This window comes from Ornithorhynchus anatinus, chromosome 19 (assembly GCF_004115215.2).
Source record: "Ornithorhynchus anatinus isolate Pmale09 chromosome 19, mOrnAna1.pri.v4, whole genome shotgun sequence".
Taxonomy (NCBI): domain Eukaryota; kingdom Metazoa; phylum Chordata; class Mammalia; order Monotremata; family Ornithorhynchidae; genus Ornithorhynchus; species Ornithorhynchus anatinus.
The window spans coordinates 19,483,401-19,508,634 of record NC_041746.1 but is presented as its reverse complement, the minus strand read 5'-3'; the positions used below and the strand labels follow the sequence as shown (position 1 = coordinate 19,508,634).

The 25,234-nt window shown below is 44.0% G+C and overlaps 1 protein-coding gene across 3 annotated transcripts in view; it reads left to right on the top strand.

The window, feature by feature from the left end:
• The window catches only part of AMD1 (adenosylmethionine decarboxylase 1), a 31,526-nt gene extending 7,184 nt beyond the window's left edge, over positions 1-24,342 (top strand). For 2 of the 3 annotated variants that reach the window (XM_029047126.2, XM_029047127.1), the window contains exons 2-9: positions 14,266-14,352; positions 15,358-15,484; positions 17,150-17,252; positions 20,154-20,196; positions 20,318-20,462; positions 20,700-20,792; positions 20,886-21,041; positions 22,074-24,342. In XM_029047126.2, the coding sequence (XP_028902959.1) occupies positions 14,266-14,352; positions 15,358-15,484; positions 17,150-17,252; positions 20,154-20,196; positions 20,318-20,462; positions 20,700-20,792; positions 20,886-21,041; positions 22,074-22,214 (895 nt within the window). In that variant the 3' untranslated portion in view covers positions 22,215-24,342. Of the gene's footprint in view, positions 1-5,064; positions 5,084-14,265; positions 14,353-15,357; positions 15,485-17,149; positions 17,253-20,153; positions 20,197-20,317; positions 20,463-20,699; positions 20,793-20,885; positions 21,042-22,073 lie in introns of those variants that run through there. The other variant, XM_039914758.1, reaches the window with a different exon arrangement.
• Positions 24,343-25,234: the final 892 nt, after the last annotated feature.

Below are 25,234 nucleotides of genomic sequence, written 5' to 3'. Positions count from 1 at the left end.
CTTCGTATTACGAACTAGCTACAGTGGCTACGCAAGCCTTATTTCAGTGGTGGAGTTGTGTGCAGATTAAATTTTACCCAGTTATTTGTCAGAGCCAACATTGATGCAGAGTGGACTGGGGCATTACAGGGAGCGTTAGAAAGCAGACCCTGGATAATATCAGAGGTGAGCACTTAGAACCAGGGAGTGCATTTGGCCAACTGCAGTCTCTGAGGTGTTCTGCAATCAGAACTTTTCCTCTGCTTAGAGGATTGTTGGGTGATAAGCCAGGAGCAGGCCCATGCAGTTTTCTTTTGTATGCATCCTCCTCCTCCTCCATCCCATCTGTAGGGCTCCTCTGTAGGGCTCCGCATAGGCCCAAAAAATCTGAGACCCAAGCCAAGCTTGAGGCCTCTTGTCTATATATTGCTGAATGAAAAACCAGCATTGGTGAGCAGACTACCCCTCTAATCCGAGGGGGGGGGCGGGGAGGCAGTTAGCCAGTTGGGTACGAGGAGGTAAAGAGGTATTGAGAGAAGATGTCAAACTAAAATCAGTAGAAAAGTCAAGCAGAGAGCCATTGACAAGTGGCCAGTTTCGTTTATTGCACTAAGCCAACATTTTCAAGACCGAACTTTATGGGAAAAGAGAAGGCCTTTGTGGGCTCGTGGAGATGAGCCTACACGATGTGTAAGCCCCAGGAATTTATTAGAATAATAATGATGGTGTTCATTAAGTGCTTACTATGTCGGGCACTTTTCTAAGTGCTGGGGTGGGTGCAAGCTAGTGGAGTTGGACACAGCCCCTGTCCCACATGGAGCTCTCACTCTCAATCCCCATTTTACAGATGAGGTAACTGAGGTACCGAGAAGTCAAGTGACCTGCCCCAGGTCACACAGTAAACAGATGATGGAGCTGGGATTAGAAACCATGACCTTCTGACTTGGAGGCCCCTGCTCTATCCGTTATGCCATACTTGCTTCTCAGACTTATCCATATCTCAGCCTGAGGAAGCCCAAAATGGATGGCATAGGACGAAATAGCACTCGTTACTAGACGGTAAGCTTGTTATGGGCAGCGGGTGTGTCTCCTGTTGTATTGTACTCTCCTAAGTGCGGAGTACATAAGTGCTCAATAAATACCATTGGTTCATAGTCAATTAGGTTAGGCACAAATCCCTGTCCCATATGGGATTCAGTCTGACAGAGGAGGAGGGGGTATTTAATCCCCATTTTATAGATGAGGACATTTAGGCACACAAGGTCACAAGAACCAGAAATCAATCAGTCAATCATTTATTGAATGTTTACTCTTTGCAGAGCACCGCTTGGGAGACTACAATAGGGCAGAGTTGGCAGACACATTCCTTGCCCACAGAGGGCTCTGAGTTTAGGGGAAGCTCTCACCAATAGACTGCTCAAAAGCCCTTGACATAAGGCAATTTATTACTCCAGACATTAGTACGGTGCTTGGCCCATAGTTAGCACTTAACTGTAGTTAGCTATTTAAGCAGCGTGGCTCAGTGGAAAGAGCCTGGACTTCGGAGTCAGAGGTCATGAGTTCGACTCCCGGCTCTGCCACTCGTCAGCTGTGTGACTGTGGGCAAGTCACTTCACTTCTCTGTGCCTCAGTTCCCTCATCTGTGAAATAGGGATTAAAAGTGTGTGAGCCCCACGTGGGACAACCTGATTGCCCTGTATCTCCCCCAGCGCTGAGAACAGTGCTCGGCACCTAGTAAGCGCTTAACAAATACCAACATTATTAAGCCGTTACCCTTAAGAGCAGACATCCCCGTTGTGAATGAACTACAGAATCCTTGCAGCCTAGACAATCAATCAAGCAATGGGATTGATTGAGTGCTTACTATGTGCAGATCACTGATCTGAGTGCTTGGGAGAGTACAATGCAACAGAATTAACAGGCCTGCTCATAATGAGCTTATAGTCTAGAGGGGGAGATTGACGTTAACGTGAATAAGTAATTTATAAGTAACTGAAAGATATGTACATAGGTTCCGTGGGGTTGAGGGTAGGGCGGATATCACATGTCCAAAGGTCAGGTGCAAGTGAATCTGCGATGCAGAAGGGAGAGCTAGCAGGGGAAAAGAGGACTTAATCAAGGAAGGTCTCACTGAGATGGGACCTTAATTGTGCTTCGAAGGTGGAGAGTGGCGGTCTGGTGTACATGCAGCCCCGGGAAGTGTGGGGAGGGAGCTAAATGTGTGGGCTGAGCTGTAATAGGAGATTAGTGAGGTGAGGTGGTATGGGGCCAGATGACTGACAACTCTAAAGCTGCTAGGAAGGAGTTTCTGTTTGATGTGGAGCTGGACGGGGGGCCATTGGACATTGTTGAAGAATGGGGAGACGTGAGCTAAGTGTTTTTGCTGATGGATGATCTGTGCCACAGAGTGAAGTATGGATTGAAGTGGGGAGAGACAGGAAGCCAGGAGATCGGCCAGGAGGCAGAAAGTAGTCGAGGCAGGTTAGGATAACTGCTTGGATCAGCATGGTAGCAGTTTGGATGGAGAGGAACGGTGGATTTTAGCAGTTTTGGTTTGGGAGGTAGAACCAGCAGGATTTGGTGACAGATTGAGTATGTGGGTGGAATGAGAGATGAGTCAGATAATGCCAAGGTTACGGGTTTGTGAGGTAGGGAGGATAGTGGTGTTTAGAGTGATGGGAAAGACAGTGGGAGGACAGGGTTTGGGTGGGAAGAGTTGTTGTTCAATTTTAGACATGTTTAATTGGAGGCGTTGGAGGGCCATTCAAGTAGATGTGTCTTGAAGGCAGAAGGAAATGGGTGATTGCAGGAAAGGAAAGGTCAGGGCTTGACCGCCGCTTTCAAACATGCCCATGTCTCCCCTGGATGAAAAAGAAAAACCCTCCCTCAAAACCACAGCTCCCTCCTACCAGTGAGTTTTCTGTACCCGCTGTCACAAGTTCCTTTCTCTGAATTCTCTCCTCGATCCCCTCCCATCTGGCTTCAGTCCCCTTCATGCCAAGGAAACAGCCCCCTCGAAGGTCCCAAATCATCTCCTGCTTGCCAAATCCAACAGACTCTGCTCCATCCTAATGCTTCTCGACCTCTCAGCTGCCTTCAACATCGTCGACCACCCCCTTCTCCTGGAAACATAATCCAGCCTTGGCTTCACTGTCCGTTCCTGGTTCTCCTCTTGCCTCTCTGGCTTATTCTCAATCTCTCGCGGGCGGCTCCTCTGCTTCCCGCCCCCTAAATCTGGAGATCCCTCGAGGTACGGGTCGCGGTCCCCTTCTACTCTGCATCTCCACCCACTCCCTTGGAGAACTCAGCCGCTCTCATGGCTTCAACTTCCACCTCTACACGGATGATTCCCAAACGTACATCTCCAGCCCTACTCTTGCTCCCTCTCTGTCATTTTACATTCATTCAGTAGTATTTATTGAGCGCTTACTAGGTACTAAGCGCTTGAAATGTATAATTCGGCATCAGATAGAGACAGTGACGGGCTCACAGTCCTGCCTTCTAGACCTCTCTACCTGGATGTCATGCCGTCACCTCAGATTAAACGTGTCAAAACCAAACTCTTTTATCATCCCACCCAAACTCTGCCATCCCTCTGACTTTCCCAACATTATAGGCAGCACCACCATCCTTCCTGTCTCACAAGTCCATGTCCTTGGCCTTATCCTTTACTCCTTTCTCTCATTGAACCCACATCCTCTCTCACTAAATATCGGTTCAACCTTCACAACGTCCTTAAAATCTGCCCTTTCCTTTCCACCCAAACTGCTACCTTGTTAATCAGAGCATTTATTTAACCTCTCCCATCTTGATTACTGTATCAGCCCCCTTGCTGACCTCCCTACCGCCTGCCTCCCCACTCCAGTTCATACTTCACTCTGCTGCTTGGATCATTTTTTGCCAGAAATGTTCAGTCTGTGTTTCCTCTCTCGGGAACCTCCAGTGGTTGCCCTTCCATCGCCACATCAAACAGAAACTCCATATCAGCGGTTGTAAAGCACTCACCTGCTACTCTCCTCCTACAACCCAGTCCACACACTTTGTTGCTCTAATTCCGACCTACTCACTGTACATCAATCTCCTCTGTCTTGCTGCCGACCTTTTGCCATTCCTGCCTCTGGAATTCCTTTCCTCTTCATATCTGATAGAAAAATTACCCTACACCACCCTCCCGCCCCCACAAAGCCTTACTGAAGGCATATCTCTAAGAGGCCTTCCCAGGCTAAGACCTCCTTTCCTCTTCCATTCCCTTCTGTTTCTCCCTAACTTGCTCCCATTATTCACTCCCCCACCATCCCAGCCCCACAGCACTCAAGTACATATTCGTGATTTATTTTACATTGATGTCCATCTCCCTCTCTGGACTGTAAGCTCGTGGTGGGCAGAGACTGTCTTATATTAAATCGTATTGTCCCAAGCATGAGACACCCAAGTAGATATGTCTTGAAGGCGGGAGGAAATGTGAGTTTGCAAGGATCCAGGGCTGGAAACATAGATGGGGAATCATCTGCATAGAGAGGGCAATCAAAGCCATGGGAGCAAATGACTTCTCCAAGGGAGTGGGGGTAGAGGGAGGAGAGAAGGTTGGATAGAGTTTCAAGGAGAAGGGGTTGGTCTACAGTGTTGAAGGTAGCTGCGAGTTCTAGGAGGATAAGGGCCGCCCAATTTGGTGAGAAGGTCACTGGTTAACTTAAGGCTGTTCCTGTGGAGTGGAGGGGGTGAAGCCAGATTGGAGGGGATCTAGGAGAGAACTGGAGGATCGGAAGTGGAGACAGTGGGTGTCTCAACAACTCTCAAGAAGTTTGGAAAGAAATCCCAGGAGGGAGATGGGGCAATAACAGAAGGAGCTGTGAGATCAAGGGAGGGTCAAGATAGGGGAGAAGCGAGCATGTTTGAAAGCGGAGTGGAAGGAGCCGTTGGAGAGTGGAGAGTGAACAGTTGAAGATGGCAAAGAGGGAAGAAGGGAGGGGGTGACCGTTGTAAAAGGGTATGACGGTTTGGGGTCAGAACCCTTCATGAGCCGGTAGATTTAGAGAGGAGGTGCCAGATTTCATACTGAGTCACCGCAGGGAATCTAAGGAAATTCAGCCACATAGACCCAAGGGTATCCATTTCTGTTTTGTGGTAGTGTTAGTAATAGCTGTTATTGAGCGCCCGCGGGCGCAAGGTCCTGTGAGGGGGGCGGTTTATCCTCCAGCAGGGAGATGAAATTAACATCTGAGTCGAAAGTAATGGCTTTATTCAGACTTTATGTGAAATTTTGATTGCAATGTCTAATGATGAAATTAGAACTGCCGTTGTCTCTGCTCTCTTTGCTGTAAAGCTTCTCCACCCAAGGGAACAGTTAATCTTATACTTACCCGTCACTCTACCCCCAAAACGGAAAGCTGAACTGCAAGATTGAAAGGGGAGGCTGAGTGGGCTCTCACATTAAGGAAGACATTACTTTTTGCACCAAGTGGGGCTAGAGCCCAGGAGTTCGAGGCTTGTTCAGGTGAACTCCAGATTGCCATCATTCAGAGGATGGTTGGCCAACCAATAGCAGCTCACTTTAGCTAACCATTTCCTGAAATTAATCAATTCTTTTGTGACCAGTTGAAACACTGCCCTGAGTGGTTGAAATTTCCTGTTTTATAGATACTTCCTTATTCTCAAGGTAATTTTATGTGGTAATGAAATGATCAACTTGGACTCTTAGCCATGAGGAGGTTGAAACGGTGCTTCTGGAGCCACAGTATCCTAGCGCTCTTTCTATTCGTGTCCTGGTCGTGCGTGTGCATGTATGTGTCCCTTCCCTTCCTTAAGCATCTATTACCTGTCCCACCTCCTTCCCAGCCTTTTGTCTTATAGTGTGAGTCTTCTGAGGGATAGGTATCATGTCTAATTTTCAAGCTTGTTTTCCCTCCACTGTGTAATGCAGCATTTTGCACACAGGTGCTTAATGAATACTAATTCTACCACTAAATGGAGAAAGGAGATCAGGAACTCAAGATAAAATTAGTGGCTGTCCATAGAGGCTGCCTTTAGCATCTTTCCACCAGAAACCCAAGTTCTTCGTCAACATCTAAAGGGATCCACTTTTTTTTTTTTTAGAAAAGCCAAAGATGTATTAGTAGTAGAACTGTTTTGTGGAAAAAGAAAAAAAAGTAGATTGCTTGTATATAAAATAGCAGTAGATCAGCCTTTTGTGTTGGTATGTGCGATGATTTACAGGCCTCTTAAAGTATCTCTCAAGGCATAAATGTACTCAAAATTACCTTCCCAGAATTGACCACAGAGTACAGTATATTCATTCTGCTGGCGGAGGGTTGTTTTTTTTTTCCATTTGTGTGGGAGATTTCTCCTCCCCCCAGGCCCCATAGGCAGGTAATTAATTTTTCCCCCCTGCTGGCCTCAAAGTGCAAACAAGGCATGTAAAGCTATCTTTAGAGATTAGGTATTGGGTACAGTGCATGTAATTCCAGCGGTAGGTGTGCCCAGAACATAGGCATCTATTGTAAATGATTCTCGTTAGCACATTTAAAGAAAGGGGAATAGAAAACTGCCCATATGCTCTGACTACCCTTTCCTGCCCAAATAATAGGCAGATTTTGACTTGGAATTTGGTGTTGAGTTCCACAAATCTTGGATTTCCCAAAGTATTCCATTCTCCCCCTTTTGTCATGCCAGATTTTTTTTAATTTAATTTTCACCAATGGGAAATTATCTGAGCCTTTCTAGACTAAATTTCTATCGTGTTTCAATTGGACACCATTTCTCATCGACTACAAATGTTCAAATAATATGGTTCTTTGATATCCTTTAAATAGGAAGCAGCGTGTGTGTGAAGCAGCGTGGCTCAGTGGAAAGAGCACGGGCTTTGGAGTCAGGGCTCATGAGTTCGAATCCCAGCTCTGCCACTTGTCGGCTGTGTGACTGTGGGCAAGTCACTTAACTTCTCTGTGCCTCAGTTCCCTCATCTGTAAAATGGGGATTAAGACTGTGAGCCCCATGTGGGACAACCTGATTCCCCTATGTCTACCCCAGCGCTTAGAACAGTGCTCGGCACATCGTAAGCGCTTAACAAATACCAACATTATTATTATTAGGAAGAACTGCTAAATTCTGGGAAGAGTATAGATTGAGTAATGTTGAGTAATCCATTAAGGTTTTAGGCAGGCTGGCAGTTTTAAAACCAGTTTTACCTGATTCAGGACTATAACATTTTTGTTTGACACCTGCAAGATTGCTCTTGAAATTTTGTCTTGATGCCAAATCTGAGTTTGGCAAAGATTTACGGGAGTGCACATGTAAATACCTAGAAGAAAGTTTACATCTAAGTAAACTCCGAAAATGAATGTCCTGCATACTTCTAGCCTAATAGTGATCACTTTCTGAACAGTTTTAAATTCTGAAACATTATGAAAAGGAAAGTATAAGTTTGATCAGATACTTTGTTTTGTGGCTTTCAGCTTTGTTTCAGATTTTGTTGTGAAATGTTTAATGTTATAAAAAATGTACAGCTAGGTGCAGTGATTTGCAAGTGTACTAAAGTAATCTCAACCTAGTGGCCTAAAGGAAGAAGAGAATAGGCCTGGGAGTCAGAAGGTCTGAGTTCTAATCTTAGCTCCACCACTTGGCCTGCTGTGTGACCTTGAACAAGTCACTTAACTTCTTTCTTCTTTACGGTATCTGTTAAGGACTTTAGTATGTGCCAGGCACTGTACTAATTAAGCTCTGGGTGGATACAAGGTAATCAGGTCCCTGTTCCCAAATGGGACTCACAGTCTTAATCCCCATTTTCCATACTATGGCCCGGAGAAGTGAAGTGACTTGTCCAAGATCATACCGCAGACAAGTGGCAGGGCCCCTGGGATTTGAACCCAGGTCCTTCGGACTCCCAGGCCCACGGTCTGTCCATTGGGCCACATTTTCTACATCTTGATTTCCTCATCTTCAAAATGGAGGTTCAGTAATTCTCACTCCTACTTAGGCGATCATATTTATTGAGCACTGTGTGCAGAGCATTGTATTAAGCTCTTGGGAGAGTACAGTACAACGATTGACACATTCCCCGCTCACCATGCGCTTTCAGTCTAGAGGGGGAGATAGACATTAATGTAAGTAAACTGCAGGTTTATGCACAAGTGCTGAGACTGAGCCCCTTCAGGGATAAGGGACTGTCCAACCGGATTGTTTTGTATCCATCCCAGCTCTTAGAACAGTGGTTGGTACATAATAAGCACTTATAGAATCACCACAGTTATTATTATTAAGCCTCAGCATTCGTCTTTCCCCAGAACTTATTCCCCTTTTAATCATTGATGTTGCTCAGTCTTGGGACATCCATGAAGGGCTCTATGCCAGAAAGCTTTTTAGTTGGTTTTGAAAGAAGCTACTTACTAAAGCGTTCCACTTTTCATCTTAGTTCCTCATATTCGTCCTCTCGGAACATTTTAGAAGTCTGCATCAATGTCCATCGTTACTTTTTTTAATCTCATGTGGAAAGAAATAAATAAGAATAACAAGCTTTAGTTTTCAGAATTTAGGGTAGGGGACAAGGGACATGTCAGATTAAATTGCAGTGAGACCTAAGAAAGCATCAAGACTCTCTAGCTCCTCTCAGGCTGTGAAGTATCATAGACTGCTTATTAAAAATATGTAAAGCCTTACGTTCTCTCTTTTTCCCACAAAATGGACTTTACAAGATTGACGTTGCCATCCTGATCTAATGCACAATGTAATATAGATCAAGAGAATTAACCACTACTAAATCCTGGTCACTGATTGCAAAAAGCATCACACCAATAAATCCTGATAATGTGGGAATATAAATAGATATAGACCAACTCCAAAGGCATCCACATTAGCTGCTGCCAGACGCTCTCAGCCTTTCCATCCCCCACCTCGGCCCCCCTCAAACAGACGGACAGCCACATGGCCTCCATGCCAATGAGGAGGAGCTTGCCCATCCTGCCTTTCCACCACCCTGGCGTGAAAGGGAATACCCACAGAACTTCGGGAAAGAATTTTGTTTTCAGTTTTGTGTTTTATCATTCCTGATGTGTATGTCTCCAGTCTCTTCTCCCCATTTACATAGGTTGTGATTGTGAGGGACAGGGGGCCATATCTGATTCCCACTTACCAGACACAGAGGTCACTATGAAAAAAAATCTTTACTGGCAGAATTCTGAGAATCTACCATCTTGCACTGTCATAAAATAGTAATACCGTAAGGATCCTGCAGTTCTATACAGTGGTTCATCTTTCAGGGAAAGCTAATTTTGCACACTGCTTCATGCTGTGAGGCATTAGGACTTTTTTTGGTCTTGGAAAAAGAAAAGTGGGGCAGATTATATGTATAGAAAATGAGAAGAATAGCTTTTTGAGTCGCTATATATGGCAGTGATTTGTATCTCTCAGGGCACACAGAATTCCCTTCCAAAAATTGACCGTAGTACACAATATATTTTTAATATCAGCTGACTTCTTAAAAAAAACCAAACTTTCCTCTTCCCATTTTGCCATAACCCACACATCATCGTCCTTCCTGCTTAAATTTTGTAACTGTAACTTGAGTCTTCTAATTCATTACCGCAGAGAATAAAACATCTGAAGGAAGGGGTGCTATAAGAATTCCTAGGAAGTGGAGGCCAGCAGTACGATGGTCACAAAATTGTTTGAGAGGCTGTAAGTCCATTTTCTGCCTCCCTCTGATTTCCCTCTAATTCTCGAGTGAACCAACACTTCCCAAGTTTATCCATTGTCCAAAAAAAAAAACCCCCAAAATTAACCAATCCTCCCACCTCTCCCAAACAGGGCTAGTTTTGTTATAGCCGAACAGCTCACCTAAAATTATTTAGTTAATTAACTTGCCCTTGGATAATTTTGCTTAGGACTTAATTAATCACTTGCTAATGCTTGGCAGTGTTAATGGGTATCTCTCAAGGAGGTGATTCTTCATTTTGAATGGTTGCCCGCTCCATTCCCTTATCGTCTAACCCACTGAGGTCGGAGTTTACCCTTTCAGGGCCCCGGCAATTTTGACCTCCCCTCTTCCATTCTGTGGAAGCAGGACGTGACATAACATCCAGGGTTCTCTTTCTCCCCCTCCCCCCCTCCCCCCATAGAATGGGAAGTTTTCCTGATACTAGGGACTGTTGTTAAAGATACCGGACAACTTAGTCCTTTCATCAATGTCCCCCATTTGGTGGGAAATGAGTCAATGGTATTTTCTTGAGTGATTAGTGTTTGCAAAGCACTGTACTAAGCACTTGGGAGAGTACAGTACAACGATTGGTAGACATAACCTGTTCCTTGCCCTCAGCGACCCTTACAGCCGTGAAGATCAATCATTAAATATTAGGGTATTTCTTCCCTTGAAGCACTCTTTCTCTCACACACCCCCCTCCCCGCCCCCCAACCAAAAAAACCCAAAAAACAAAAATATTTCTAACTGTTTTCCTTGCTCCTGTCTCCCATAAAGGACGTCCGAACATTCAGCACCTATGCAGTTGTTTCTGTAAATATTGTATATGCAGAATTATTTCAGTTTGGTAAGCAACATTATGTAGACACACTGTGGTAGGTGGGAACTCGTGTGGCCTAAGAATTCAGAGAATGGTGTTAGAAGAATTCTTTTCTTCATGCTTAGTTCAGTGCTCTGCACAAACTGAATGCTTAACAAGTGCAGTTAATAAATTAATCAAGCTCTTGAATCTGTTGGAAGTGGTGTTTGAGACACAATAAGTCTTTCTCACTTCCATCCTTCATCTCAAGGTATAAGCAGAACAGATAGAGATGGAGGCTGTTCTAATGCCTAATATATCCTTTAATGTAGTACAATGTCAATACAATTAAGACCCCTTTTGCGTAGGAAATGAAATCTACTCTGCATACAAATCTAAACCATGACAGCTCATCAGCCCTGTCACTGCAGCAGAGGGACCAGCCGATGGTTGTAGGGATAATGGTGACCGTGCTCGGAGCTGGGTGCTGAACTGACTGATGACTACTACCTGGTCAATGGTATTTATGGTTTGTTTACTCGGTACGAAGTCCTCTACAGAAAGTACAGCAGAAGCGAGACACCTGTTCCCTAGCCCACCCTCAAAGAGTGCACAATGAGTTTATGACCATACACCCATCGTATTGAAAAGTGGCTCCCAAAGTGTTAGGATAGCTTGGGGTTAGGCTCTTGAACACCAAAGGCCCCTGACCCAAGGAGCTCCACAGCAACCACATCAACCTTATTGGAACACAGAACCTCACCCATAAGCTTCAGAGCGGGTGTCTTTGTGCAGTATTGTTTCCCGGGCAGCTGTCAAGACACTGGACACATGGCAAATCAGTCACCAACACCGATTTGATGAAAGTGACTCAGTGAAGGACCACATAAGGACATAACGAGCAGTGCATCCAGCTACACTATGGAAAACATCGCGATCCTGACGTTCAGTCTTGCAGAAATCTACATGGTGACTAACAAACAAATCGAGCTCTGGGATCTGGCAGGGTGCCAAAATTCCATGGTCGTATTAAATCCAGCACCAGTAAACATATCCGGAGAAGCTATGTGGTTCTCCTCATTCTTTCTAGACTGTAAGCTCGTTGTGGTCAGGAAATAGGTCCACCAGCTGTTATGATAAGAGCTCATTAAATACCATCGATTGATGGCAGTTCCCTCACTACCAAGGTGGGAATCGTGCACCGACGTCTAACATTTGGATACTCTCTTCACTGTGGAAGCTAAGAAGTGCACTGCATTGCTTTGAGGATCCTGGCCAGAGACCTTCTCAACTGGCTACCAGAGAACTGATGACTGCACGTTTCCAGGGATTCGTTAGGTGGATATATGGCTCTGGAAATGGCACAGTATAACTAGCCTGAGAGAAGACCCAGGGCCAATCAGTCGTATTTACTGTGTGCAAAGCACTGAGGTAGGCAGTTGGGTGAGTGCACTTGGATCTGTGACCAGAATTAGCTCGTCAAGGGCAGGAAATGCATCTACCAGTTGGATGTAGTCTCTCAAGCACTGCCACACTGTAGGCACTCAATAGTTACAATCGATTGTCCTCTGCCCATGATGAGCTTGTGTCTAGAATTTGATGGGGTCAGACCACATGGTACATCTCTAGCAGACCACATGGTACATTTGCTTCTCTAACCCCGAGGTCCTTTTGTTGACGGATAAACCTCACCGTATCCCTTCTGTGACAAACTGCCCACCAAGTCTTGTCAATGGTATTCTTTGAGTGCTTACCGTTGGCAGACACTATATTAAGCACGAGGGAGAGCACAGTATCATAGAGTTGGCAGTTGCAGATGATTTAACTTAATACGGTTAATTTGTTAAACCTTTTTTCCCCACTTTGGACTGATTGATGACATTAAGGCTAGAAGTAGTATTACTAAAATATGGTTCTATTCTTTCATAGTAAGATACAGGCTTTCTTGTCCGTAAGCTCTCAGAATTCACAGTATAGAAGGCACTCGTCTTTTGTTTTCTGTAAGATTCTGGAAGTTGCAGGACAGGAGAAAGCAGCATAGAAAATTGTGATGTAAAAAGATGATTTTACCCAAGTGCCTTCAATCCATTAAAAATTGACTCCTTATGCCCACTTTATGTATTTAGGGCATGAACCCACTCACCCTCACACTGTTTGGAAATAGATGGGTGTGAGATTGGTCGGAACTTGTTCTGACCACATGCTGATTAACCTCTGTTAAGTAAGTGAATTTAATTTTTATAGAATGACTAAGGCTTAGCGAGTAGCTTTTTTTTTTCCAAATATGTCCAGGCAGTGATTGTAGTTTCAGAAGGTCTTTCTCCCTATTTTTATAGGGTATAGTACTGGTATGGTAATTCGAATCTTGTGTGATTTATCCTGCGAGCTCCGGATTCTGTGGCATATGGGGTAAAATTGACAGGCCTCTACTGAAACTCTTAAGCAAGGATCAGGCAGTGCTGCAGGATTGTAAAGGGGCTACCTTCACCACCTTCAAGGAGAAAGATGAAGCAGCTATCTTGCCATCTCATTATCTTCCACCATCCTCCTAGCCGTTAAAAAAAAGAGAGTCCGATGAACACTTCCAGAATCGAAATGTAGCATCAGACCATAGTTTGACACAGTGGTGGTGATCCCTGCTGCATGACAGATATGGGAAAAATGCGGAGAACAGCAGTCTACAGAGACCTTGGGAAAGCATTCGCCTGCCCTGAAAAGTTCACTGAGGTTCTTAGCTTCCTCTGTAAAGGTGTGGTTGGTATAGTCACAGCCAAAAGCACCGTATCCGATCGATTCCCTTCTGTACTATTTATTCTGTGTAGGTCCGTTGGCAGATATGAGACATGGGTCTATAAATAAAGATGAACCTGACCGGAAAAACATAAGCTATGGATGGCGATAAGTACGATAAAAGCAGTAGGGCGTGGTGACTAGAAGAGCAGTTTCAGACTCTTTGGCTGAAGTGGAGCTGTTGAGAATCCAGAAGCCATCAACCTTCCCAATAATCCAAAAGTTGGAATGGCTTCACTGTAGCTGCCAGGCTGGCTGGAGTAGGGACCTGTAAACTCTTATAAAAATTCACTACATTGCAAGTGCATCTGCTTTTTTTGAAAATGGGGCACAAAACACTTCAATCCCAAGATTTTAAACGTGGCGATGGAGAAAAACCACAGCTACTCCGTCTGTTTAGGCACTTGCAACAGCACAGTGGATCGTCCATTTGCACTACAGTCTGTCATCTTAGGCAGAGGGTCCTCGTAATTGACACCTGCAACATCCATTTCTAAATTAAATGGCCTGCCCTGTTGAATACCTCTTATGGTGATCTGCTCTGTGGTCTTCATCGCCAAATTTGACAAAGCTTCTGCTGAGATCCATTCATTGTTGATTGCTGGCCCACCGGGGGAAGTATTTTCTTAGCCGTAGCCACTGGCTGGCATATCAGGGTAGGTTGGTTATGATGTGTGGGCATAAAGCATTAAAAAATATAGGTTGTAATTTGGGGTAGGCCTGTATTCACTTAGGTGTGTGGGCCCTGGGTTCTTGGTAATGATGGTTCTCTGGCTAATTTAGACTAAATACATGTACCCCTTGCCTCTGTAAAGAAAGATAGGTATAAGGAAAGATTCCAGGGGCCTTTGAGTTTTTCTCCCTCAGGCTCCTCAGTCACCACCATTGCTTGTTTTTTCACACGCGCTTCCATGAATAATAAGTCTGCTTTCGGAATTTGCACTTCGGCTCCTGTGGCAGAAGTCTTGGGGATATCTGGACTAATCTGCTAACTTTTAATTTTTTATAGGTTTGAGTGGGACAAACTTTTGGAGAATGTGCATTGTTTGATCATAAGTGTGACAAAAACTGACAAGCAGGAAGCTTATGTACTCAGGTAAGATGAAATGGAAGAGTTTTGGTTCAGACATGAATTGCTTTTTTTCCCCAAGAAATAACTAATACCATTTCCCTTCCACTAAAGTACACATTTCAAATTGGTCATTTATGTATATCAGTTTTGCAGGTTAGCACAAAGGATATACTAAATCATACAAATATACCTGCCCTACCTCCCAAATCTCCCCCAGACTCACCCAGCAGCAAACACTGATTTTTTTAAAGTATTTTTCAGCAATTAGCTTCCAAAAAGCTAGCCCCAGGCATAAACACGAACGGCCTTCTGCGTGATTAATGTTGGCAGTGTGTCGATGAAACCAATTCCTATTCTGTCTTTTCCTAGGTGATTGAATAATGTGTTGTTTTCTTTTTTTCCCCACCTAAAACGATCATGGAAAAGATCAGTCTCTTGCCATCTGTAAAAACCTTTTAAAAAATGATTGGTTTTCTAGGTTAAATCGATGAACAAGTTTTCATTCCCTCTGTGACTCTCCCCTAGCCCCACAGAGAAAGTTTAAAGAGAGTTGCTCCGATTCTGAGTGTGTGTTTTGGAAGGAGGTTGGGAGGGAGGAAGGGTTGGAGATCGTGGGTGTACTCACCTCAACTATAAAGTAGCCCGATGCTGTTTCTACAGTAGTAGGCTTTCTTTTGCCCTTTCAGATGCTATTTTCTTTTAGATTAGTTGAAGATGTGTGAGCTGATCCGTGTTCCTCTCAAACGATATGCATGACGTTGGGGTTTCTTAACAGTACATTATGAAACAGGCTTTTTGGAGTCATTATAGCTACTATACTGACTCTAACCCTTAAGGTACCGGTATTTCACTGTAGGCAGCAATAAATTGGTAGCTTCATTTTTACACCTTAAAGAGTTATTTACTCTTAAGGAAGGACCAAGTGATTCCACCTATTCAGAGTTATATGAGCAGATTTGTATGTGAGATGGGTTGTTTTTTACTAAACATTAAGACCTGTTCTGTTTTTTGTTTTCTTTTCCCCTGCAGTGAGAGTAGCATGTTTGTCTCCAAGAGACGTTTCATTTTGAAGACATGTGGTACCACCCTCTTACTGCAAGCACTGGTTCCCCTGTTGGAGCTTGCTAGGGAGTACAGTGGGTTTGACTCAATTCAGGTAAATGGACCAATAATATTAATTGCTCTTTTTCTAACTGTTATTTTTAAATGAATGTTTACTGCAGCGGCGGTGGTGGTAAGTGGTAGCACTGGGGCATCCGGTTGGCACGGTGCCCGACACAACACACATGGAGTTCAGGATAATGAAGTGACATCTTTCCTGCCCACCAGGAAGAGTATCCTTGTTACTTTGACCTTGGCCCGCTCAACACGCTCTGGAGATTCTCAGATTAGACTCACTCTGTAGTGAGCTCTCCTTCTAAATTCGATAGGCAGGCAACGTGAAGCCTCAAGAGGAAGTACACTGAGGGAGTCTTCGCTTGTTGCTCAGAATTAGCAAATATTCGGGAGGGAGTTGAGGGCTCAGGTTAGAATTGAGGGGAAGGGATAAAATAGATGCAAAGAAGATGGCCTGAATTGTGGAAATGCAGTGAGAAAGGAAGAAATTGATATGTTAACCTTCCCAGGGCATTATGACAGATAAACCTCTGTTAGTCCTAAATTGAGTCCGTTCCTAAAGCGTATGCTGGGGATCTCTTCACACTAGACAATAATACAGCCTGGCTTGGATTCAGATAATAATAATTATTATGAGACTTGTGAAGTGCTTACAATGTGCCAGGCAGTGTTCTAAGCACTAGGGTAGATGCAAGTTAGGTTGGACATGGTCCTTGTCCCATATGAGGCTCCCATTCTTAGTCCCCATTTTACAGCACAGAAAAGTTAAGTGATGACTTGCCCAGGGTCACAGCAGACATGTAGCAGAGCCGGGATTAGAACCCAGGTCTTTCCAACTCCCAGCCCGTACTCTATCCATTAGGCTATGTTGCTTCTGATAAGGGTGGTTATGCTTATTGGATTTTTCCTTAGGTCCTTGCTTCATTGGGGTAGGAAAGGAACGTACAGTGAACTGGAAGAGATAGGCAGGAAATCTAAAGCTTCCACCGCATCATCTTGGGGCCAGCAGGGATTGAGGGTGCTGTGGGCAGCGGGGCCTTGGGCACAGTTGAAATCGGGTAAGGTGGTAAGGAAAAGCCTGGTTGCTTGGACTTTGTCCAAAAATGGGATTAGAGCCATTAGTTGGACTGGGGTTGGACCCTCATCATCATTGGTATTTTTTTGAGCACCTGCTGTATACAGAAACACTATTGGAAACAAACAATAGGTATAATTATGGTCCCTGCCCTCAACGAGTTTACAATCTAATGGGCCAAAGTGAGGTGTGTTTTTTTTTAATGACAGTTCCCAAGCATTTTTTTTTTAAAATGGTGTACTATTGTACTAAGCACTGGGTAAAATACAAGAGAAACAGGTTGAACACAGTCCATGGCCCTTAGAGGACTCACAGTCCTAATCCATTTTGCACATGAGGTAACTGAGGCACAGAGGGTAAATGACTCAGGGTCACACAGCAGATGAGTGGCAGAGCCAGGATTAGAACCCTCTGACTCCGAGGGCCTCTAACTCCCAGGCCGTCTCTTTCCACTGGGCCTTGCTGCTTCCCAATAATTGAAAAAGTACACTAGTGTTAGAGACCAGTCTTAATGGATAAACCAAACCGTGCTGCTCTTCGTTCGGTGAAATGGTTTAATTCCAGCGAAATGTGTTTCCAAAAGAAATGTTAAGGGGTTTTAACTAAATTGGACACTGCTTCTTTTTTCAGAGCTTCTTTTATTCTCGTAAGAATTTCATGAAGCCTTCCCACCAGGAGTACCCCCACAGGAATTTCCAGGAAGAAGTAGAATTCCTCAATGAAATTTTCCCAAGTAAGTTGGGCTAAATGGTTCCAAAAATGCGGTCAGTTTGCCCATAGCGTGGGATTTTGGTTGTGGGCGGGCCTCTCCTAGTGATGCATCCTGCCAGCTTCGTGTGTGTGCCTGAGTTTCCTATTCCTACTGCTAGATAGATGCAAGTTTTCAGAAGGTATCCTAAAACTCCCCAACAGGATTCCACCCAAATTATATAGCAAAAACAGGCATTGTGGACACTCACGTTTTTGCTTTGATTTTAAAATGAATGTGGAGCTGTTTTTGGTAAATGTTGGCTCTTAACTATATTCATTCATTCAATCGTATTTATTGAGTGCTTACTGTGCGCGGATTGTCTCTGTTGCTAAATTGTATTTTCCAAGCACATAGTACAGTGCTTGGAAAATACAATTTAGCAACAAATAGAGACAATCCCTACACGACAGTGGGCTCTCAGTCTTGAGACGGAGACAGAACCAGGAGAGGAGAAGGGTGCCCCGTCTCCGTGTGTCTCTGTCTCTGTTTCCCCGTTGGGGGTGGCCTGGGCTGCCTGCCCCCCGTGGGGGCCGGTCCCAGGGAGTGCGGCCTCCACAACTGAGGCCAGGTGGGAGTCGCAGCACTGCCCGTGGCCGCCGAGGGCCCCTCAGGGATCGCTAACGCAGCTCCACCGTTCCGCCCGGGACCGTGCCCATCCCCGCCCACCCCTGCTGCTCCAAGAGCAGGAATGGCCCAGGCAAGGCCCGGCCATGGCAGGCGGACAGCACAGTGGAGGCTGAGCCGGGCCTCTGGGGACCAAGCCGGGACTCGTGGCTATTTATATAAAATAAATAATGTGCCTCGTGAACATGTTCGTTTTAACAGATTGTCATTTGTTGATATTCTGAGCCCTTCACTGTTTTAATTTTATCTTTTTCTTTGTGTTCACGAGGCAGGAATTTTAGAGGGGAATGAGGATTGGGAGGGGCTAGACTTCGAAAAGCAATAGTTATTTTTAGCTCTCATTGGAAATTCCGTCTTGTCAGAGACCTACTACGAGCAGGTCAGGGGTTCAAGCTCACATTGCGGAGATGGCTTTCCCAGTGGAGAGGGTACCTCTGTTCAAGCCCATTTGATGATATGATTGTTAACTCTAAATGTGTTTTCTCTCTTCTTAGCCTTCCTCCCTTCCTTCCCTGCACCTAACACAGCTACAGTTATGAAAGGGTGACTGAGCAGTGGGTATCTTATTCATATATAGAGAGAGAGAGAGAACACGCCTGAGCATACAGTATACCTTCTTGGGAGTTTTTATGCCATCACTGCACTCTGGTTGCTTTGTCCTACATAACGTCACAAAATTTTGTGCCATTATAGCAAACATTAGGCAAGTCAGCAGGGACAACTTTTGGCTTGTGGGAAACCATAATAAAAGAAAATACATCTTTGTCATTCTGTTGCAGCTGATATGACTTAGAAGGAAAAGAATTTGTATTTTTAGGTTGATACGGTAGGTCTTTCTGTACAGATCCACTAATATGGAAGTGGTTTAAAAACGCTGAGATCACCTGAACTTTTTTTTTCCTATTTATGGTCATTGCTGCTGTATCGCGGTAGATATGTTCTTGAAGAACCTCCATGTAACAGGGGAATTTGTAACCCCTGATTAAATAGAAATGAATGAGGTGGAGGTTAAATGGCTCATAGGTGACTGATTTTTTATTTCTTATTTATTTCAAATCCACTAACGATACTTTACACTGTTGACACTTGTTACTTTACCGAATTTAAACTCTAAAGTTGTGAGAACATACACTACGAGAAGGCTGAGACCAAAACCTTGGAAACTGTAGCATCGTTCTTGGGTTAATGCTTCATGTTTGAAGCTAACCATTTTTACCCACACCATATCTCTGTATACTAATTGGTGTATTCTTTTATATCCATGTACGGCTATCATGGTGTAGGAAAACTCTGCTTTCTATAAGAGCAGAAATGGCCAGTAGTTTCAAGGATCTTTTGCCCTGTAACTGTTCCTCTCTTCCGTAGATGAAATTGCATTAGTGGGGCCAAGGCTAAGATCACCTCATCGTTAGGGCTTGGCTGGACCTCACCAGACTTCTGAGGAGATGAGCTCTTCTTGGCACCTCCGACTCAACTGGTAGCATTCATTGAGTAACTCTACTAAGCGCTTGGGACTGTGTAATAGAAGCCACACACACGTCCTCTTTTTCCTCAGAACTCCCAACCTAGTGGGAGGGACAGGCAAAAATTATCTTCACAAGTGGAAATAGAAAGCAGTTTAAGTATGCCCGAATGAAATTAACAGAAATAATCGGATATACAGATGAGACTCCAAATATCAGTGGTTCTAAAAGGTACCTCCCAGACACTTTCGGTGGAGCCGTTAGCAGGAATAAAGTGCTTATTGTGGGTAGAGTATACTGTAATAAGCATCCGGAGAAAATACGCAGGTTCCCTCTGTTCCTCAAGGAGCTCACAATCCTAGACCTTAAGTGAGGAGAAGGGACAGGAAACAGAAGCACATCAAGAGTGATGAAGGATCAAAACAGAGCACAAATACGCATATACAGATCTTGCTCTCTGCAACTTGGGGGGAGTTGGAGTTTGAGGTTGTCCTGACACCAGGTAGGGAGGTGGAGGAACTAGAGGAGCACGAGAACTTGGAATGTGGGAAGGAAGCTCAACTGCAAGAAAGGAACTGGGTGGGCTGGCCAAGACTTTTGTTGGAGAGGCACTCGACACAGATATTCTTTGGGAACCCAAATCTAATTTAAGCCACAGTCCTTCGTGATTGAATATCCAGCTCTGTGACCCTCGGGTGCCCTGCGGTTGAGTCCACTTCTAGGCAAATCCAACATGATACTTAATGGAATTGGCTCTTGTTTACAGTCAGCCTTCAACTCTTTTCCTTTTCAACAGATGGAGCAGCATATTGTATGGGGCGTATGAATTCTGACTGCTGGTAAGGGTTTTTTCTCTCTCCCCCAACCCCTTATGTCAAATTTACTTTTGCTTAAGATTAATTTTTTATTGCGCATCTAATAAGTCCTGTTGATAAATTGAAATTTTGGGTTTTCTTACAGGTACTTGTACACTCTGGATTTCCCAGAGAGTCGAGTGATTAATCAGCCAGATCAGACACTGGAAATTCTGATGAGTGAGCTTGAGCCAGCAGTTATGGACCAGTTCTACATGAAAGATGGTGTTACTGCAAATGATGTCACTCGTGTAAGTAACTTAGGGATTTAAATTTGGAATTTAACTCTAGACGGTTAGCTCGTGGTGGGCAGGGAACGTGCTTAGTACAACGCTCTGTGTAGTTAGTGCTCAATAAGTGCCCCTGCAAGAACATTTCCTTTCACTTGCTGCTGACATGATCTCCCTGACTCTGTGTAATGCAGAAATAGGAATTTATTTATATAGATCCTTTCATGGGTGTGCATTTGCCCTTTTTTTTTTTTGCAGGTGAGTGGAATTCGTGACCTGATACCAGGTTCTGTCATTGATGCTACAATGTTCAATCCTTGTGGCTATTCAATGAATGGGATGAAATCGGATGTAAGTAGCTCTTTCTCGGTCAGCTGGCGTGCATGTGAAACTTAAATGCCGAAGCGCGTCCAGTGATGGAAACAAATTTTTTTTTTCTTGCAGGGAACTTATTGGACTATTCACATCACTCCAGAACCAGAGTTTTCTTATGTTAGCTTTGAAACTAACATAGGCCAAACCTCCTACGATGATCTAATCAGGAAAGTCGTGGAAGTCTTCAAGCCAGGAAAATTTGTGACCACCCTCTTTGTAAATCAGGTAACTTAATCGGTCAAGCTGAAATGCTTTTAATAAGGTGGAAGTTGCCATCTGCTGTATTCTAAAAGTTACTGGGTAATGTCATTCCAGAGGCAGTCTGGGGGGGTTTTCCAAGTAAGGGTTAAACTTCAAAAGCCATTGTGAAATGTAGCAAGAGCCATCTCTCTAAGATATGCTTCCCTGAGTTTGCACCCCAGAGCTGTATGCCTGAATGTACAATGTCTTTCCTCGGGTGAGTAAAGGTCATTCATTCAGTCATTTATTGAGCGCTTACTATGTGCAAACCACTGTATTAAGCGTTTGGAAAGTACAATACAGCAATAGAGAGAGAATCCCAGCCCACAACGGGCTCACAGTCTAAGGCGGGGAGACAGGCACCAATACAAGTAAACAGGCATCAGTATAAATAGAATTATAGATGTATGCATGTATAGATAAGTGCTGTGGGGCAGGGATGGGGGGAAGAGCAAAGGGAGCAAGTCGTGGTGAGGCATAAGGGATGGGGAGCTGAGGTAAAGTGGGGCTTAGTCTGGGAAGGGCCTCTCGGAGGAGATGGGCCTTCAGGAGGGCTTTGAAGGGGGGGAAGGGTGATTGTCTAGCGGACTTAAGGAGGGAGGGCGTTCCAGGCCAGAGGTAGGACGTGGACCAGGGGTCGGTGGTGAGACAGTCAAGATGGAGGCACAGTGAGAAAGTTAACATCAGAGGAGCAGAGTGTGCGGGCCGGGATGTAGAAGGAGAGAAGGGAGGTGAGGTAGGAGGGGGCAAGGTGGTAGTAAAGTTACATTCTTCAGAGTTTTGCCCCTTTGAGGAAGAGGAAATCCCATTTTTAAGGTAATCTTCGAGAAGGAGTTCCTGGTGCTTACCTGCCAGATCTACCCTGATCTTCTATTCCCTGTGAGATGTCACGGTCGTACAAAAGCCTGCTACATGCTGCTCTCTGACTCGCTGCAGCGGTTTAGAGGAAAAGGTAAGATAAAGCCTTGACGCTATATTGAAAAATTAATCGGTATCCTTTTTTTTTTTTGTCCCCAGAGCTCTAAATGTCGCACAGTGTTTTCTTCTGCCCAAAAGATTGAAGGGTTTAAACGTCTTGACCGCCAGATTGCTCAATTCAATGATTACAACTTCGTTTTTACCAGTTTTGCTAAGAATCAGCAGCAACAGCAGAGTTGATTAAGAAAAATGAAGAAAAAACGCAAAAAGAGAACACATATAGAAGGTGGTGGCTGCTTTCTAGATAATGAAACAGGGGGCCATGCTTTCCACACCCACCACCTTGTAGTTGGGGAAATCCCTAGATGTAATCATAGTATAATCATTTTGAATTGTATGCATTATTATATCAAGGAGTTAGATATCTTGCATGAATGCTCTCTTCTGTGTTTAGGTATTCTATGCCACTCTTGCTGTGAAATTGAAGTGCATGTAGAAAAAACCTTTTACTGTTTGAGACTTTACAACACTTGTAAAAACGATTCGATTAGGATTATGTGCAGTGTAGTTTTTCTCCAGGTGTCGCCAAAAATTCCCCACAGACAAGGCTTTCGTCCTCATTAGATGTTGGCCTCAGCCTACTCATCTGGGACTGTTCTGTTAAATTGCCAGACTTTTTTTTTTTTTTTTTTTGACGTGCGGTAACCCTCCAATATCTAGAATACGGTTCTCTTTCACCAACTCAAATTCTGGTTCTCACACACTGAATCATAGGTCCTGGACTTGAGGTGGTGTGAAACTTTTTTTCTCTCAGAAGATGTTTCTCAAAGCAGTTAATTGACTACTACAGCTGATTGTGCTTTCTCTTAAGGAGTAGAAAATTACTTTTCTCCCTGCTTCTAAAATAGTCGTTTAAGGTTACTGATTTTTTTTTTTCCCCTCTGAAAGTAAAGCAATACACTATTTCACTATGGGTGGACACTTGCCTTTCACTTCTGAAAACCTGGGTTTGGATCTTAATTTAGGTCAAGCGAGTTTTATACACCTGCAAGAGTCAGTTTGGTACCAGTGAGGATAGGTCAAGGGTTGCGGCACGTTTGCAGAGCTCAGTTGTGGTTACGTGCGAGACTTTCACCGTGCCGTTCTGCTTTACTTGACTATAACCAGTGCTACTAAATCTTCACAGACTAATTTAACTAAAATTCTTTTTGGAAAAAATGGCCATTGAGAAGGGAGACAGCCAGAAAGGCTGTGGTATTTACTTAGGTGAGCCAGTCAGCTTGGATCCTTCACCAAAACATCTCCATTAGCCATTTCTTTGTCTAAACAATATACTGTAATCTGGTCCAACCGTGACTTCATCTTTATTGTCCCAAGCAGAATCAATGCCTTTTTATCTTGTGACTGAAAGTCCTGTGAGCTTGTGGTGCATGTGACTGTTACAACGTGTTTTGATAGTGACTTCATCTGTTTTTCCTCTTAACGTGGTGATTCCTTTAACATGATTTGGTGGCATCAAGTGAATGACTGCATTACATGAGAATTGTCTGGATTATCTAGACAGGCAAGGAGGTAGAATGCTATTCGTGGACATAAGGCGTGTAATTTGAACAGAGGCACTTAGTGGGTATGGACTGATAGTGCAGGCTTTCAAGAGTTGGCATATTTCCAGCTGCTTGCAGATACAGTACTGCGAGATTTTTAGCAGCTGAGACCACCAGAGTGAACTTCAATTGAATATTTTCCTCTTGTCCTCTCAATATTGTTTTGACTATTTCTGGATTGATGCAATGGTGTTTTGTTCCTTCCGTATTTATAAACGAAACACCCTTTTTTAGTGTTTCTAAACTTAAAATCTGCTTGGTGAGCAATCAAGTGGTTGGAACACTGTTTTGACTTTTTTTAAGCATGTTGTTGGTGGAAGGCTTCATTTAAAGAAACTTTCTACCAGCATGATCAATCTGCTTTTGTAACCTGTGATACGGCACCTGTACCTGTCGGTGTCTGACATTTTTTGAGGACCAATACTTCCAAGCGGATTTTGTTCTTGAACAGTGCCCCAAGAGATTTGCTATTTTTTGCTGTTGTTGGCTCGAGGTCTGGTTAAAAGACTCAAGATCCCTTTCTGAGTTAAGTTTAAAAATGCACAGATTTATATTAAGTGTGAAAACCTAATAAGCATCTGATAGAAAAATGAAAGCTGTTGGATATTAATCTAAATAAATCTAGTATGATCAGAAGAGGGGAAGTTTTGGTGTCATAATTTCCTCCCTTCATGGTGTTGGACTTAATCAAAATGTATTTTAAGATATCTGTACCACAAAACCTAACGCTTCAATAAAAGTTTGCTTAATTCATTGTCGAGTGACATTCAGAGACTTGGTTTTCATTAACACATGTCCATTCCAGGGTGTCAGGTTGGTGACTGAAGGACAGAGCTCCAGAATTTATGTTGGGGCCAGCTAACGGGGCAAACAGTGCTATCTGGGAAATAGAAATTACCACTGTTTCTACTCCTCGACTCTCTGCCCTCGTTTGGAATGGTGACTCATTTGGGCTGGTGGAAATGGGAAGAGATGTGAGCGTTAAGCATTTCAGCTTCCAGAACAAATTCAACAAATGCCTTTGTCTTTGAACATGCTTTTGAAGTGGCCTGTCCTAGCTGCGTGGGTATAGATAGGCAAGTTGGTGAAGCGTGCCACAGAATGCCCTGGCCTGTGAAAGTTGGATGCTTTCACGGTGATCGTTAGTAATTTAGAAGTTATGTTTTGGGAACTTCCTTTCCCAAATCAGTTTGCCAAGCACCTCCCTAAAACTTAGAATTGTTTTTGCTGTTTAACCTCAGGTCCATCAAAATACTCGACAAATTGCATTTGAAATGTTTTCTTTCACTTTTTAAGCCACAAGCTAGAAAATTGAATCTATCTGTGTGGGAGAATTTCCTCTAAGCAGGGATCGGGACCTGTTAGAATCCAAGGGACTGGAACATCTCACATGTTCCCAAACAACCGTTGTTAGGGGATTTGGACCAGGAAGAGTTTATGCTTCACCGCTGAGCCCCTGGTCACCTTGCCGTTTTAGTTGTCTGATCTATGGCTTTTTTAAAGCTCACTTTCTCCCCACATCGAAAAAAATGAGCAGGATCTAATCCTGTGAGACACCAGTTAGTTCAAGCTATCTAGCTGCTTTAACCCTGTTTTCCCATTCAGAGGCTCCTGTTTCTCCTCCAAAGGGTACCTGAAAACTTTGTTTCGGTCCTC